This window comes from Macrobrachium nipponense, chromosome 13 (assembly GCF_015104395.2).
Source record: "Macrobrachium nipponense isolate FS-2020 chromosome 13, ASM1510439v2, whole genome shotgun sequence".
NCBI lineage: Eukaryota > Metazoa > Arthropoda > Malacostraca > Decapoda > Palaemonidae > Macrobrachium > Macrobrachium nipponense.
Genome location: NC_087206.1, coordinates 92,399,063 through 92,418,406, shown reverse-complemented (window position 1 = coordinate 92,418,406; position 19,344 = coordinate 92,399,063). Strand labels below are relative to the sequence as shown.

At 35.6% G+C, this 19,344-nt stretch overlaps 2 protein-coding genes across 2 annotated transcripts in view; one reads left to right on the top strand and one right to left on the bottom strand.

The window, feature by feature from the left end:
• Window positions 1-19,344, top strand: part of LOC135225212 (pentraxin fusion protein-like) — a 74,359-nt gene that overhangs the window by 39,465 nt on the left and 15,550 nt on the right. The window lies entirely within an intron of this gene.
• LOC135225211 (pentraxin fusion protein-like) overlaps window positions 8,588-19,344 on the bottom strand; it is a 14,417-nt gene continuing 3,660 nt past the window's right edge. Inside the window, exons 2-4 of the mRNA XM_064264521.1 lie at window positions 15,722-15,857; window positions 10,064-10,232; window positions 8,588-9,584 (exon numbers count right to left, since the gene is read on the bottom strand). Of these exons, the coding sequence (XP_064120591.1) occupies window positions 9,372-9,584; window positions 10,064-10,232; window positions 15,722-15,857 (518 nt within the window). The 3' untranslated portion in view covers window positions 8,588-9,371. The remainder of the gene's footprint in view (window positions 9,585-10,063; window positions 10,233-15,721; window positions 15,858-19,344) is intronic.

Genomic DNA, 19,344 nt, shown 5'->3' with positions numbered 1-19,344 from the left:
CGATTACAGAAACTATATTGCATCCCACGTCTTTTCAACAAATGTATAAGTCCACTGAATACCACCTTTAAAAGTCCTTATAAGTAGTCTGCTTAAGCTACAGTTCCAGCTGGATTTTATCACGAAATGTGATAAGATTTTTGACTGATACAGTGAAAACCACTCATATTTAACAACGCTGGCTCATGTACCTGTTCAAGACATCTATTTCAGCCATAAACAACAAGTATTTCACCCTACCAAGTACGTACAACAAATCCTGTCGCCATAATTACAGTAATTTGTGTGTGTGTGTGTGTGTGAGAGAGAGAGAGAGAGAGAGAGAGAGAGCATAGTATTTCTAATTTCGCTGGTTGTAAAAAGGAATCACTTCATAAACAAAAGTCGTTTCTTTAAACAAACAGAGAGAAAGAGAGAGAGTAATCAGGGTATGTACAGTGGAGATAACGAGAAAGAGAAAGAGGAAGAGAGAGAGAGCGAATTGAGCTTTGGTGTGTGAGCCAGAATTTGATCAACAAAACCTTAGTCGTAGGAAGTTGAACCATAACACCATCGCAATAAATCTTAAGACCGTTATAAAATCTTTGACTTGTGACCTCGCACCAGACTTACTCAGCTTCTATCGAGAATGCAGCTCCACCTCCAGGAGGAGGTATTAACATGTTAAATTGTTGACTCCTCCTGGAAAAGGAGAAATTAACATGTTAACCCCACCTAAAAGGGGATGGGGACAAGATAAGGAAAGACCGCTCCACGAATCAAGAATCCAGTTGGGTGGAGAACCCGAACCTACACCGCCTAAAGAGGTGGTGCCGAATTCGAACCGAGGGTGGCTGAATTTCAGAACGACAGAAGAAGCCAGAGGGACTGGCAACCGTCGTGCAGAAAAGAAGTAGAAATATTGCCAGGGTCCAAAATAGATTTATAAGCTTTGTAGTTGTAACGTTTATTCTTTACCACAGTAAAGAAAGAAACTGCCGTTCGTCTCATTCAAACTTCTCCTGAGAGACTAAGCCGACTAATATTACTAATCCAGAACTAACATTAAGAAGAAGCATAAAGTTAAACATAGAACCAGACTGCAGAACTAATCATTAAGAAGAAAGAGCAGGTAAGTGAACATAACTTGAACACTACCTTAAAAAGGGCACAACACTATAAAGATACTTTAAACAATTTAAATGTTTATTATCAAAATAAGCAACTGACCTTCCTTGTTAACCATCCATGGGAAAATTACAGTGTCTTGCTAAACGTTTAATTGCAACAACAATCGCAAATTATACCTGTGTACACGTTGCCAAAGCCTATTTATAAAAGCTTGGATAGCACCGACAGTCATGTTGATGTCCTTTTCGACTGCTAAAAGATCTATAGAATTTTCGCTTAACATCAGTTACCACAGGAACTTTAGATTTTAGCAAAGATACAACATTCAATCGATTTAATCGCCTCATCCCATGCGGAAGATTACTTATTCAACTTGCCTTCGATGGGCAAACGCTGAATGTAAAGGTGTAATAAATCATTACGTGGACAGAGCCACACTTGTAGGTAGTAGTTTAGTTTAAAATTCCATATATATTTAAGTTACAGTACCGTGTCACAGAATACACTGCAGATTTGGAGTTAATGAAAAAAATTACAACACATTTTTGCAAAGAAACATTGTCGTTACTTCAAACCAAACTTGCTCGTAATGGCAACTAAGCAAAGATGCTCTCATTTTCCCACGTTTTAAGGTAGTAAGAAACCCTGCGGGTCTGCGTAGATTGCAAATTAATATAATCATACTTAAAACACGTAATTTACATACCGTCAAGCACAAAGCATACAATCCTTTCGACCAGTCCTTCGTCACAATCTATGGCAATTTTTTGGGGGGAAACGGCTTCGAACAACAATATTAAAGCCTGTATTTTTTCTTTTTTATCTTTCCTAGATAGTGACCCACAGCAAAGTTCGGGGAACGTTATCAAGGGCTAAAATTTTTCTGGGGTCATTATCTTTTATGGTATTTACAGTTTTTTGTTTATGTTTTTACGGCCATCCCCAACGGGCTTGCATTAAACACGCCGCAAGTTGGATACATACGGGGTTAAAATCCTACGGGGTCACTATCTAATTGAAGAAAATAAATTTCTTTTACCTATACCACGCCAAAGATAAAGAGTTATTTCCAGCTATTTTCACTATTGGAACACTCGAACAGCAATATTGACAATATTAAAATACACATATAAAAACCGCATACCTTTGCTACCCAGAACCAATCATTCATTAACACGTAACTACGTCCACTTCGTCTGCAGAATGATAGGTGACTAACTCACCTACTTTGGACCAAAACGAAGCACTGCCGGTTACCTGTCAAGTCACTACATAACTGCAAAGGACGGTTGACTTTGTTGGCGTGTGGTCTTAGGTTTTTTAACGTCAGATTTTTATTCATAAGATGTATGGGAGAATAAATTGAAACAAAATCATACAAAACCAACAAAGATTTTCCCCAAAAAAGTTTCAAATTTGACAGCCAGTAAAGTCCTTTGAAAATCTCGGAGGTTTTAATTGAGAGAGAGAGAGAGAGAGAGAGCCACTAAATAAATCCTAACCGAATCCTGGTTGGAATCAGTGGAATCCCGGATTTATTCTTCAAATCCACAACTAATGAAAGAGCAGGTGGGCGTGGCAGAGGTTTCGAGCAGTCAAACTTTGTTAACAGCTTTTGAAAGACCAAACGAGAAGCTTTCCCTCAATTTCTGATAAAAGATAAGGAGATCTACGAATGCAACAAAACCTGTTTTGAACGTGAGGTTGCGCGCGTCCCCTCGTCTAAATTTCCAATACCTACCACCTAAGAGTCCATGGACCCTACCCACCGCGAAATTGGTGCAAAATTCCTTATATTAAAAGCGTCCTTTTGTGCTTTTGATGACAAGGTGTGAAAAACGTCAGAGTATCATTTAAAAAATCTCTAACCAATCAGTTAAAAACTGTCCCGAGCCTAGATTACTGGCTATATCTTTAAATGATTTTGAGACATAAAAGTTGGGTCTCACTAACCTAACCAAATCTCACCTAAAAGCCTTCGTCCACCAGGCAATTTACCTGTGCTCACAGTTGTTCCCATAAAAATTCGCGATGATTGCTTAAGTAATTGTCAAAATAATGGAGCAACAGAAGAATTAAATTACGAATTGGCGGTAATGATTCGACAAGTACTTGACCGTTGATTACCAGTGTCACCTAAGGAGAGAAACATTATGTATACTATAAAACCTGATTGTTATGGGTTGTTTAGATACTGATTATGACATTTAAGGTCTGTATCATCCCAAGCCTTGGTATCAGAGTTCCATCACTTAGATTAGATTTCTGTTCTTACATGATAATTATTTTAAACTGCATTTAGAGATTTGGAGAGAGAAAAATATTCTAGATAGCTGGCTTTATGCCGCGTTACCCCAAGATCGAAAAGGACTGTTAGAGATCGTCTGTGTTTGTTTCAAGAATTCTAATGTCTACACTAGGCTTCTTACTCCCTTCATCACCATCATAATACAATTAGGATAAAGCTCTGATATGGACCTAGAGTTACAGGCACGTCCAAGAGGCTCAGAATTTTCACAGAAATTTGCAACGTCAATTTTTGAAAAGTATATAATGGTATTCCAGCTTCGATGGACATTCTTAAGATTCCAACTTTTATCAACTACCTTGAATCTCATTGTCCTTGCCAGGTACCTTTTCTTTATTTCACAAAAGCACACCATCCATCTCGTCATTAGACCTTCACTAATATAAGCCCTCCAATACACATCGTTTCTAGAACCCTCTTTCGTTGGCTGAAACCATAGGTTTTTGGAAAAGCGTCTTTGTAAACGATCTAGCTGGATGGTGGAATGAGAACCAATTTTCGGGAGGTATCTTATGGTGGCCATTCTTCTTTCGTACTTAACATATACATGAATAGTTTATGAATATATAAGTACATGAAATAATAAAAGGTCGGTTAATTAAAAAATCATTCTTCTTCTTCTTCCTCTTTCCCACTGTTATCCCTACATTAAGGGGTCGGTTGCCTGATGCACCTTCTCCACTGCCTTATATCAAAGGCATCATCCTCCACCAGACTTCTTCTCTCCATATCTTCCTTCACTTTATCTCGCCATCTAATTCTTTGTCTCCATCTCAATCTTCTTCTGTTAACAGGTTCTCCCCAAGTCCTCTTTACTCCCTCCTAGTCATCCATCCCCAGCACATGCCCATACCATCTCAGTCGTGACTCTCTTATCATCTCTGTTATCTTTACTAAGCCTATTCTTCTTCTTATTTCATCAATTTCCAATCTCACAAGCAGCAATATTCTCATAATCCACCTCAGCATTCTCATCTCTGTTCTCTCAAGCTTTACTTCTTTTTTCATTAGAGCCCATGTTTCCGATCCATACATTAATGCTGGTCTTATCAATGTACTATAGATATTGATTTTTAACTTGATTGGCTTTTCTTATCACGTAGTACCCCAGCTACATCTCTCCAATTCTCCCACACTGCTTTTATCCTACTGTCAACTTCAGCCTCACATCCTCCCTCTAGGCTGAAAGTAAAATATAAGTATTTAAACTTTTTTGCCTGTCTTATAATCGAGTCTCTTCTTTCTTGTATTGCTGCTCGTTCTCTATCTTCCCTCCTGCTCACCAAAACCTCTGTTTTATTCACATTCACCTTTAAGCTACCCCTCTCTAAAGACTCCTGCCACTCTCCAACCCTTCTCTGAGGGTCCTCTTCATCTTCATCAGTAATCACTTGACCATCAGCGTACAACTCCTCCTACAGCACTTTATTCCTGATCTCTTCACTCAACACATCCATGACCAGCAAAAAGAAATGAGTGTTATGCTGATTCCTGGTGTAATCCAACACCAACTCCGAAAAGTTTTTCTGTTTCCCCAACTGCTGTTCTCGTTTCTTTGATTTATCATCTAGACCAGCCTAACCAACTTTTCTGGAACTTTCCTCTTCCTCAAACACCAAAACATCATTATTGAACCGATGAACTAAAGGAAAATGAGAGATTCAGAAATTTAAGGAAACGTAGTCTTAACTGCATACCATATGTATTGAAATTCCATTTGTGCTCGGACGTACGTCCATAAATAGCTATCGGCATAATATTATGTACTTACATGTGTTATCACAATTACTCTCACACAAATATTATATATATATAATATATAATATATATATAATATATATATATATAATAAATATAATTATATATATATGTGTGTGTGCATACATGTCTATACATGTATGTATATATATATATATAAATATATATATATAATATATTATATATATTCATATAGTTATATGTACATGTCTATACATGTATGTATGTATAGTATATATATATACATATATATATATATAATATATATATATATAATATATATATATATATATATATATATATGTATATATATACATTATATATATATATATACTAGCTGACCAACCTGGTGCTGCCCAGGAAACTGATAAACTCTCTCTCTCCCTACTCCCAACACGCCCTCTACTCTCTCTCTCTCCCTCTCACTTTCCTGTTTAAGATAGTTGCTTTAAGTTACATTTCCCAGAATTTCTGATATCTCATATTTCACCACTTCTCACCCCCGCCCCCCCGTTCCTATCAGGGCTGAACTTGGACTTAAAGGGCATTAGGAGTGTCTACTCATCCCAGCAACCCCAAAATCTGTGGATTAAAAACTAATCTATGTGATTTTTGACATTTTATTTTTCACCCCTTCTCACACTCCGCCCTACCTATCGGGGTTGAACTGGACCTATAGGGCATCTTGAGTGTCACTGTTCATCTCAGCAACCTTGAAAACTAAGGATTACACATTAATATCTGTCGTTTTTGCTTATTTTTACATGTCGCCCCCTTCCCATTCCCTTCTCACCCCCCCTTCCCCCTACCTATTGGGGTGAACTTGCGACTTGAAGGGCATCAGGAGTGTCACTATTAATCTCATTGATTAGATAATAAATACATCTGTTGTTTTTTTGGTTATTTTTGGTTTTTACATATCACTCCCTTCCCAACCCCCTTCCTATCACGGGCTGAAGTTGGACTTAGAGGGCATCGGGAGCGTCACTACTCATCTCAGGAAACTTGAAAACTAATGGATTGGACACTCTTTTTTTAATTTTTATTTTTCACATTTCCAGTATTCTCTCCAATGGTAAGTCAAATGTATACCAAGTTAGGTTGAAATTGCTCAATGCATTTCAGAGTTATATATATATATATATATATATATATATATATATATATATATATATATATATATATATATATATTATATATATATATATATGTGTGTGTGTGTGTGTGTGTGTTGTGTGTGTGTCATATGTATACCAAGTTTGGTTGAAATTGCTCTATGCATTTCAGAGTTATGCTGAAACATACACACACACAAATACATAACACACATGCATATATCCATTTATATGTATAAAATATAGTATATTATATATATAGATATATATATATATATATTATATATATATAATATATATATACATATATTTTGGTGGCGAAGTTGCCAAGTAGTCTTGGTTACTACACTCAACCTCACCAACAAGGCCAGGACACACCTGAACCTTCATCACAGGTACTAAACGACTGAATACTCTAAAGGCAACAGTGATCCCTTAAACAACTTACCAGTATTGTAGAAAATCAGACTAAGTTCATTAAAACAGGTGTGAGGTAATCTTGTAAGTAATTAAATTAATCAAAAGGCATCACTCCATCAACAACTTTAATAGTCTAAGTATTTCCCTGATTTCAGAAGACTAAGTACTTCCCTGGTTCTAACTCACTTCAAGTAAATTGAAGGAAAACAGCCCAATTACCACACGATGTTTCTACCTAACATAAATATAATCCGACAAATACTGGTGAAAGAAAAACACTTATAAAATTTCAATACAAAATTTATTATTAAACTCAAATTATAAGTGAAATCACAATATCAGGGAAAATTACTGTTACTTGAAAACAAAGTAAAGTTTAATTAATTCTTAATTAAGTAAAATTAAATCAAAATTAATCTATCACAAAATTCAAGAAAATTAGATCAATCAAAATTCAAAAGTGTTAGGCAATAATTAAATTTGGAAATTAATTCATAAGTGCTAAACAACAATAAAACGTGAAAAGAATTCTAAGTAAATGCAAATTGTTAAATTTGGAATGAATAATTAATAAAACAACTAAGTTAATCAAATTGTGAATGCAAATGGAAACACAGAAAAATTTGGAAAACACCAAAATTGTAGAAAGTATTAATCACACAGAATATAGAATAAGAGCACATACTTCAATAAGAAAATGGATAAATGCACACAAAATATCACTTCAAATGAAACAAACACAAAACATAAAAATTTGCATTGTGTAAAAATTGAAATCGTTTCATTCAAACCTTTGTTACTATTAGTTCTCTAAACCATTGTAACTATTAGTTCTCTAAACCATTGTAACTATTAGTTTAAATTTTTACCAAACCACTGTTACTATTAGTTGCAAGTAATAAAAATACAACACTCTTTACCTTGGTACCAATTTTCTTTCTGCTGCAGCTTGTTTCACAATTTCACCAAACAATTCACTATATTTCGAAAATAAAAAGGCACCATTACACACTTGTACAATGTTTGTCAGATTCCACAAAAAGTACTAAATAATACTAAATAACTCTAAGAAATCCGAAACCTAAAATTTACGAGTGACCAATGTCTAAGTATAAATCCTTACGTTACGTTGATATGAACTCAAATGTGGTGTGCAAGAGAGAGAGAGAGAGGAGAGATATGTCTGAACGCTATGAGGATTTAAGTCTGAATGAATGCCTCTTCCTTACGGAAACTGGACAGTGAATATCATGCTAAACGTTTTGCGCATGTGAAAGATGATGCAATCCTTCTAGAAACTTCTAATATGACGAAACTTTACAGAAAAATCGTGAAATTTGCGCGTGGTTTTGGCAAAGACGTACGCATATGAAACCAGTATACAGTCATGTACGTTCTAGCTCAACAAAGACACATACCCGATCGAGACAGAAGTCGAGCGATAATTAAATTGACATGTTATGATAACAGAACGGAGGCTCGAGTTCCTCCAATCTCGAGGTGATGAAAAGTTTGTGGAAACAATTCGAGCTTCAAACAGACCAAATTAGCCTCTCTCTTTCTTACATTCTACGTTTATATATTCTTTTGCATTATGTTATATGAACTCTGAACATACATTTAAGACATCCTATAACTCTAAGCTAGCTAAGGAATCTGAAAAATGTTGCAAAACTCTGTATAACATTTCATACAGTCTAGGAGAAGATATATGTGTTTTGAAAGTAGCAGCATATAATAATATACGTATATATATATATATATATATATATATATATATATAATATAATATATATATATATATATATATATATATATATATATATATATATATATATATATATATATATATATATATCGTGTGCTTACACATCTCTGATTGGTTGCAACTTATACCGTGTTAGCATTTCTGTCACCTAAGGCAACTACATCCAGTATAAAAATAAACCCATAATGTTAAATAACGTTTTGATTTGCTGCGTTATGAATGTATTGAGTTGGTTGAATCCGTATTCAAAGCGGATAAATCACATTAAGAACAAATACCACAAAACTCGGTCGAGGCAAGGCAAAAGGAACACACACAAAAGGGCCCTAAACCAATTGACAATTTCTCTCCTAAAATCTACTTGGTTGTAGCCAGTCATAAAGTCCACTTTGTTTTGTTTTAGTTGTAGCCAGAAACCAACGCAAGTGTTTTTAACAAACAAGCAAACCAAATCAATGAATACTTTCTTCCAGGAAGGATACCCTTATCAATATTCATTCTTTCTTTTATTTTTATATGCAAAAATTAATTTCATGATGTCTGCAAAAATAAATCACACTAATGCAGATGATTTATAAGTATGTACCTTACGCCTATGTAATATTTCCTTGATAGTGATTTCCCCTTCATCATACAGATCTGAGCTACTTAATGGTATCAAAGAACCCAAAGTTTTTTTCTTAAATCAAAATTAGAATCTTAATATTTAGATTTTACATCTGATCTGCAAACAGGGTTGTTGCTGGATTCGCTATGAGTATAAAGTCCCAATTACTTAATTCTGTGGTGAAATTTTTTATCCCATGATAACCCTATCATTTTTGTAATCGGCTTCAAAGACTTTAAAAATTAACAATACCTATAAAAAGCATTTTGGCAATACGATAGTTACTTAGTTCCTTAAACGATAACTTTGACGGGTGCTAAGCTGTAAAAATTCTGCTTCCTCTGCAACAATCTGTAGACTCAGGTATCTCCCCTTTACACCCTGGGCAAAGGTATACATGAGGAATCCTTCTTCCTTCCTGTAGGGTCCTCTGTAGAAATACAGAAGATCATAAGAGGAGAAGTCGCCATTCATCTCCAAGTTGTTTCCCAGGCGAATCTGGAGGAGATAAACACCTGTTACTTTTGAAGGCCACCATCAAAGCATTCTGACACTCAAAAGTGATCTTACATTGATATTTTTTTGACACACCTTGTGATAAATAGAATGTCCTTGACATTCATTAAAGTTCTGTTATAAAATGTATAATCAGTCCATAAGATTTGATAAGAATATATTTTCTGCCACTTTTACATTGCTAGATATATATGTGTAAATTATGTGAGCCAAGTACAAAGTATCATCTTAGGATGATAAAGTAGCAAAAGAATCTGCCGACCACACCAGCCTTTTTTTGCTGTGATGTCAACCTACCTGTCTCTCTTTATTATTATTATTATAATTATTTATTATTATTATTATTATTATTATTATCAGAAGATGAACCTTATTCATATGGATTCAAGTTTCCAAAGAATATGGTGTTGAGAGGAAGTAAAGAAAAAAAAAAAAAGTTTGATATTAGCCAGCATGCTTACCTCGAGGTCATGTAACCTTTCTGAACAGCAATTCTGGCGAGTCAGGATCATGATATGGTAAATGACTCGTTCTGATCCCAAATCGATCACCCACCAGGGACGCTTTTCGCGTATGGAATGGAAATACGAGTTGTCATTGCCATCGGTCACCTTCTCCGGACGTTCTCCTCTGTGAAATAAACAAGAATTAACGAAAGGGTCGAGTACCGACTACCATTCTAAGACATTTTCCTTCTTTTGCATTTAGTCTGTGCTCATGTTTTCACTGAAGTAGGGAAGAGAATAGAGCCAGTGGCAGAACCCTGGTGGTGCAGGGGGTGCAAATGCATCAGGGCCTACTGTGATTGGGGGCCCATCTGGCAGCATCATAATGTCTTAGTAGATTGATTTGGTAATATATTTGTAAATATGTTTAGGTAATAGAAATAATGAAAATATAAATAATAATGATAATCATAGTAGTAGTAGAGTTTATTCATATCTATACTATAGTATCGTCATTAAATGGCAATTAATTTTGCTTTTCATTATAGAGGCCCACTCAAATAATCTGCACCCGGGCCGCATATTTCCCAAGTCTGGAAGAGTTTAGGGATGGGGAAAATTAGGACCAATCAAAGCGCGTGGAGCTGATCCTTGACGTCACAAGCCACGCCTTTTAGCTACACTCGGTCTCATAGCCATTACTGCCAGTCACAATGCCGAAGAAAAAATTCTCCATTTCACAATTTACGGCTTTTATGACCTATACATTTTAGTCAGATATATCGAAACATAATGCAAAACCAATTCAACAAACAATATATTATTCAAATGAGATACACCGCGACATATATTATGCGTTATTGGCTTCTCCCTCTTGGTAATAGTGGTCAGTCCCTCTTCATTCCTGCTCACAAAGTCGATATTTACTGCACAAACAATATTTTCATGGTAATTGGCTGTGGCTAAATTATATACTTAAACATGTGTGTTTAAAGCCATTTAGAAAGAGTTGCGATAACACATGGGATGAATAAAAAATATACAAGATGGTAAAATTGATGGCATGGTAAAAATGATGGTATATGACCTGTAATTAGCACTACAGACTACAGACAGGAGGCCAAGAACCCTCAGCACTTCGACTCCCATCAAGAATCTTGGACTTTGAAAGTGACGGTTTTAAAAGCAAGGAGCATGGAACGTTTTTCAGGCGTTACTGCCTGTTGTTTCAGGCTATAAAAAGGTATTATGTACAGAACTAAAATAATAATTACCTTATGCTTTAAAGAAATGTGGAGGATACGGTTTTGATGACAAATTTACGTACCCCGTAGGGGGATAGTGCCACACATGTTCAAGTATATAATTTACACCTCATATGGTGCAATGTAGGCATTACTTAAGGTTCTTTGCAGCGTCCCTTCGGCGCCTTGCTGCAACTACCTTCATTCATTTTACTGTTACCTCCGTTCATATTCTCTGTCTTCCATCTTATTGTCCACCCTCCCCTAACAATTGTTTCATAGTGCAACTGCTTTGAGGTTTTCCTCCTGTAACACCTTTCAAACCTTTTACTGTCAATATCCGTTTCAGCGCTGAATGGTCTTAGTTGCCCACGTGCTTGACATAATGCCAAAAATCTATGTAAAAAAAATATTATGCACTTAATTTAAGGCATACATTTGGCCATTGAGTGTGAGCTTGGATGAAAATAGTCGTATACTCATATACCACCGTTATATCTAGCTTTAATTGATACGTGTTGAATATTTGCATAAAATTTTCTGTTGAAAGAGAGTTGGAAAAAAGTGTCATCCATATTTACTTTAAAGCAATTCTGCTATAGTTCAGCTTAGTAAAAAGTCTACTGTAACTCCGTAAATAGGTAGTATTCTGTACTTCTATAATTGCTAAAAGTATTACATACTAATGAAATACTCATTTTGATTCTTTGCACACAATGAATGACAAGTACGAAAGGTTTGCTAAGAATATTAAATAAACTAAATAATCAGTGTTTTCTTTGTACACAATGAATTTTAAGCAAAAATCCCGTAAGGGCTTGCTTAAAATATTCAATACTGAATTTTATTGTCACTTTTTATTTGTTTTTACACAATGTATGAGAAGTAAAAAATCAAAAGCTAAAAATTTTCAATAAAAACTTTTTATATATTTGTACACAATGAATGACAAGGACCAATCAGGTAAGGACATCTAGAAGGTTTTATGAAAACGGAATCCACCTCAAAAAGGCAATTTTTTACTACAGCTTATCAAGTGCACCTTGAAAAACAACCGTATTCAGATTAGCTACTGACAGGATGAGTTTGTCACGTAACTATATTTGGTTACATTAGGCTAACTTAGATCACCAACATAACAATACTGTAGGTTTCCTTAAGGGCACATTAGCTCTTGAAATATTTTAATGAATGAAGCTGAATCTGTGTTCCTGTAAATAGTAGGGACTATATCAGTCTGATTCCTGTTCATGGCCTAGTTATGACCAGTATATTGCTTTTATACAATGCATGCACAGTAATGTGCATTACTACGGAATAGCATATGTCAATAGAAATCCGTAGTGTAAGCCTACTCCCTCTCTCTATTTTCCCCTACAAACAGGTCAGATACCATCATTTTCACCATCTTGTATATTGTTTGATTCATCCCGTGACATGCATTTTCAAGTATATAATTTAGAAATTCACGATGTGAAAATATTATTTACCAAGAGGGAGAAGCCAATAACGCATAATATATTTCACGGTGTATCTCATTTGAAGAATATATTGTTGTTAAATTAGTGTTGCATTATGTTTAGATATATCTGCCTAAAATGTATATGTCATACAAGCCCTAAGCAGTGAAATTGAGAAGAAAGTATTTCCTGTGCATCGTGACTGGCGGCAGTAATGGATATAGGACTGAGGAGAGAGCTAAAAGGCGTGGCTTGTGACGTCATGGATCAGCTCCACGCGCCTTGATTGGTCCTAATTTTCCCCATCCCTAAACTCTTCCAGACTTGGGAAACATGCCGGCCCATAATGATCTACTATGGGTTTCAGAGGCAGTGCAAGCACGTTTTTGGGCAATAACTCTGTAACCAACACTCGATCAGAGCGAGATTTTGCTTTAATGTACTACACCCAGTGCCATAATTTACAAGGGTATCGTGAATCACTAATTGTAAAGAATAAAGACACTTGTCCCTGTACCAAGAGGCAAAAACTCCATTAGCCAGAAGTGGATACGAACACAACTGTAAAAAGCTCCGCCTACCTCCTCGCCCCACCTCCACAGCCACCCCTGTTTTTCTTCCTTCCCTTCTTTCTCTCTGAAAGTTGTTTCAGCTTAAACTTATTAGTATGATTTTTCTATGTATCTGTCTATCTATTTATCTAATAATATACATTGTTGTATATATCTAACGATCCAGTTGGTTGTTAGATGCCAGTTGACTGATTTATTTATGCACTGATCCGCTCATAGTCTTTCTCTCTCTCTCTCTCTCTCTCTCCCTCTCTCTCTCTCTCTCTCTCGTAGTGGTACCTACCTGTAAATGGTTATTAGAGTGAGAGATATGTGAATGTATGGTGGAGCAGTAAAACGATAGACACTATGATTTATGGTAAAGCGACTGTTATATGTGCATCACTATAAACAAGGGTTTAACTCTAATGAATGTCCGGTAGAAAGGCTCAATTTTAATTTTAACACAAAGTAACTATAACCAGTTACCTATTCAAACCAATCTGAAGGCAATTGGCGACTTTTTCATGGCTAAAAATGTTGAAAAGTTGCGTGACAAACGAATTTCTGCAACCATGCCGACAGTTAAGTTCCATTGTGGACATATCTTCTTCACCTTCGTAATACAAGTAATATATTGCTGATACCCTGAGTCCGCATGAGGATTACGAAGAAGGTAACCAACCACAAGTATAACAGTCGCTTTACCATAAATCATAGTGTCTATCGTTTTACTGCTCCACCATACATTCAGATATCTCTCACTCTAATAACCATTTACAGTAGGCACCACTACCACAGAGAGAGAGAGAGAGAGAGAGAGAGAGAGAGAGAGAGAGAGAGAGAGAGAGATGAGTGGATCAGTGTATAAATATATCAGTCAATAGGCAGGTAACAACAGAGTGAATCGTTAGATATATCCACCAATGTAAACTATTATTAGATAGATAGATAGAAAAAAACTCGTACGAAATATGTTTAAACTGAAGTAATTTTCAGAGAGAGAGATGAGCGGATCAATGCATAAATAAATCAGTCAACTGGCAGCTAACAACCGACTGGATCGTTAGATATATACAATGTATATTATTAGATAGATAGATAGATAGATAGATAGATAGATAGATAGATAGAAAAATCATACAAAATAAGTTTAAACTGAAGCAACTTTCAGAGAGAGAGAAGGGAAGGTGAGGGAAGGAAGAAGGACGGGGGTGGCGGTGGAGGTGGGGGGGGGGGGGGAGGAGGGTAGGCGGAGCTTTTTACTGCTGTGTTCGTATCCATTTCTGGATAATGGAGTTTTTGTCTCTTGGTACAAAGACAAGTGTCGTTATTCTTTACGATTAGCGATTCACGATACCCTTATAAATTACGGCACTGGGTGTAATACACTATAGCAAAATCTCGTTCTGATACGAGTGTTCGTTACAGAAATATTGCCAAAAAACGTGCTTGCACTGTCTCTGAAACCCATAGTAGTTCCGCCACCGAACAGAACTACAGCATTTCAATAACTATTCCCTCCTGGCTTTTTACAGGCCAAAACTATGTAGAAGGCATCAAAATTGCAACTAGACCTTTGATATAAATATGCTGAGAATGAGGATATTCTTGTTTTTCAGGAATAGTTTATACAGCATCAGTTCTGTTATCTGTTCAGGCTTGTTATATTTTATATCTTCGCGTATTAAGGACCCAGATTTTTGTCGTCTTCAAAGCGACGAAATGACAGTAAATTAAAGGCTGTTAATAAAGAAGTGCTTCAACTCTCATGAATATCCATAAAGGCTTTTCGGCAAGCGATAGATGACCAGGTCGAATTTTATCGGATTTTGCCCGAGTTCCCACAATTCACTTCGCCCTCTTTTCCTCTAGTCATCTTTCGGGAATTCTTTGGCAGACTTTCCGTAACCTAACACTTAAGTGAGTAATTATCCTCCCCTGGTCTTTCAGACTACAGAGAACTAAGACAAGCATAAACATACGTGGTGCTTTACTCTCATTAAAAACAGTTCTTGACATCCATTTTCAATAGCAATCAGCGGATGCAAATTATTTTTGACTAAATGAACGATTTTAATTTCACGAAGATTTTTATGTCTTTTTTTGTCTTTTGCAAAGTTTACTTACAATTCTGATTAAATTCCTTGATCTAGAGTTCTTTCAACGTTATTTAAATGTGTTTTGTGTGATTTTAGTGTACATGTTACGTCCTTATTCCTGTTTCATGAAATGATGCTTTCGTTATCTACCAAGACCAAAGTTGCATTATATATATACAAATAATCAGGAGAAATTTCATCTTCCTCTTTTATTTCCAACGTTCCACTGAGAGAGAAACAACACCGGTTTTTCCAACAATTATTTATACAATCACATGAAGACAAAACAGGTAAATGTACGGTTGGAATTACTTACTCAGAAACACTGCTGCCAAATGTGTTTTTACCAGGAGCCATGTCGTGAAGCATTTCTGGACTTGGCATACCGAAGTTCGCTGGGAGGTTGCCATAAGGGATCTGACTTGCTGATCCTCGCCCCAAGCACCCACATCCTAATAAAAAAATTAAGAGGATAATTTGCACAATATTCAATTTATCATAGAGAGTGGCAATTTTCCTTACTCTATTATATCCTGTTTAGTTTTTGCTATTCATATTTTTGAAAGAATTGTGGAAAATCCTTCAATTAGAGGACTGATTCCTTACATTAATACCATACTGACATTTTTCATAATCTAAGGACAGCAAATCCTTGGACTGATGACATTGTATCTTCTGAGGTAATCTTTCTTCAAGAAAGTCATCGAAACAGCTATTATAGTCATCGAAACAGCTATTATAGTCATCGAAACAGCTATTATTTCTATAAAAGTCATTAAAAAAATTCTAGGTTTCATCCACAGAACATAACCGGAAATACTTCTTACAAATTATTTCTCAGCACTTCTACCGTCATTCAAGTTTTGTTATGCCATCACAAGGGAAGGTTGCATCTTGGGTTTCCAAATATATTATTCTTTTATGGCTTAGATGCTTTGATTCTAAAGTTGACCTCACAGGATCATGAGAGCAGGGAACAGGAAGACGGCAGACAGTGCCCCTGTTAGGAGAAGTCATGGGCATGAGACAGCAATTCAAAGCCATAGTTGGCAAGTTAAGCCATTGCCAAATGTACTTCGAGGTGGCATAAAGGTGTTAATCTAAGCAACAGCACTACAGTGGCACGAAAGTGCTCTGCGGCTCTTCTTGTTTGCTTGATCCGACTGCCACAGTTTTAATGATACCATTCCAGTCTCCAATGATGATCTGACCCCTTTCCTAGAAATCATCTGGATCACACTCAGATGATACCATATACTTCAGCTGTAGTCAATTAACTCATACTCAAAGCACTGAACAGGTCTCATTCTGGGTTACAAGCTCCCTTTAGAAACTGTCTCTATCAACATAGAAAGGAGGCATAAATGTTTTGGAAGTTACCGGTCAGCTTCAGTTCTGACACCAGCATCTATGGTACAGTTATGCTCAGAAGTGCATAGGATTTCGTTCAAAATTCAGTAACTGGCAACCTAACAAGCTCCCTAACTATCTATTATTTTACTGCAAAAACACGATTATTGCATACAATAAGGCCATATGTTTCATGGGTAAATTCTGTAATATATTTCACAACTGAAAGAAAATATCACGTGTAGCCAAATCTCAGCAAAACAGTTACGATACATTTTCAAAACTCGTTCCCTCATCAGTGATGAATTTGACAAGAAAAAAAAATCATCAAACCACAGTTGAAATGTTAAATTAAAAACAAAATTGTCAAAACATTGACATGGTTTCCAATGCAACCATAAACTTTTGAAGAGTCCTATTTGATTGTTTTTACGTATCAACACTGAAAAATGTAAATAAATAAAAAAAAAAAAAAAAAAAATGTAGAATGCATCCACGTTTGTCAACGGGTGAGTGGAGCGTGTGTGACACAACCCAGAGTCAAAGTAGGTCTGCTCAACTCGGCAGTGGGGGCAGAGCCAATACTGTGACGTCAGAAGAGTAAAACTACTCGTGCTTCTCCACTGAATTACTTAAAGAAGCTTTAGTTTTTATACATTTAATCCATATCGTATGGTTTTTTTTAATAAAATCTGATAAAACCTGTAAAGAGGTAACATGCTTGATGTTTTTTAATAACCATTCAAAGTATGTAGGGTCTGCTCAATTCGGCAGTGGGGGCGGAGCTAATACTGCGACGTCACAAGAGTAACACTCCAGTGTTTCTCCACTGAATTACTTAAAGAACCCTTAGTTTTTATACATATAATCCATGTCGCGTGGTGTTTTTCATAAAATCTTGATGATAAAATCTGTAGAGGTCACATGTTTGATTTTTTTAATACCCATTCTCTCATTTAGTCACCAAACCTTGTTTTATTGCACAAAATATACCAGTTTGAACACACAGCTACTCCAGCTTTCTTCATATGTTTATTCTTTACTTATTCATTTACTTACCTATAATACTGGTTTGCTGTATTCTCTTCAAGTCCATTTCTTTTAACATGAACTCTCTCTCTTCTCTCCTCTCAATCTCTCCTCTCTCTTCTCATCTCTTCTCTTCTCTTCTCTCTTCCTCTCTCTCTCGGTAGTATTATCAAGATTTTAAATAATTCTTAAGAAATGTATTTAGTTCTGTCACTGTGTTCATACCTCACTTTGAAAGCAACTTTTTTATGATAAAGGTTAGAATGATAGATTAATTATATTATTTTCCAAATCTTATTGTGAATACTTATTGTTATGCAATAAATACAATGAAAATGTGGTACAGGCAGTGTAAAAAATGGCAGTTGCATTTCCACGACTTGGCCACAAAAAAGAAAACAATATCAAAAGTATAAGAATTACATCATATACGATACAAGGTATCAAAGGAATAAATGATGAAGAAAATGATACAGGGAACACATTTCCAGCAAATTTCTCATTAGCACTTCATATCACATAAATATACTTCCGAACACATAAGTTTACATATAACACAAACTGTATACATAAAGGTATTAATTATGCATGCCTCAAACGATTATAATATTTCCGAAAAAAGTACAAAAAGTTATTCGTCAGTCTGGCTGGATTTATCTGATGACCGTTTCACAAGGGGCGGGGGCTAGATTTCAGATCTCCCAACGGACGAACTTAATTTTTTTATAATTTTTGCGTGCGTAGATAATATTTTCTGTGCGCGATTTTGGGTTTGGAAATAATTGTAATTGTAATGTGTCATATACCAATTGAAAGGGTATTCTTTGTACTTTTACATGGTATATAGCAAAACGTAATATGACGAAAATTATGTAAGAAAAATGTGGTAAATATTTACATAAAATTAAAACTTTTTGGTCCGTCTATGACCTAGAATTCCTCGAAAATTTCTGAGAACACCTATCAATTTTATTTATGCATTATATAGCAAATTTTATCAGCTTTCTAATCCATTTTTTAGTTTCTTTCTATCATCATCCCTTAGTCAGATACGCTACGAAACGTGAATGTATGTAGGTTGACGGATGAAGTAATTGCACATTTTTGTGTGCGTAGATAATTTTTTCTGTGCCCGCTTGTGGGTTTGAAAGTAATCGTAATTGTTATGTGCTATACATAATTTGAAAGAGCATTCTTTGTACTTTAACGTAGTATACGGCAACATGCAATAAAAGGAAAATTTATATAAAAAATCGCCATCGCAAAAATAGTTATATGAAAATGTTATCGTAAATATAGTTTCATAAAGATATGGACCGTTTGTAACTGATGACGTTTCACAAGGGGCGGGTATAGGTTTTAGTACCGCCTCGTGAGCAGACCCTGTATATTTTGACTCTGACACAACCATTAAGCCAGAGTGGCGTCGGTGTGGCGGGGATAACTAGCAAATATTTGCCTATGCAATTAGCCTATTGCTAAATCCAAGATATTGTTCCTAGGCTATGTGTGTTAGATTTCTTTACTTACTATAAATACAGTACACTTAGTATTCACATC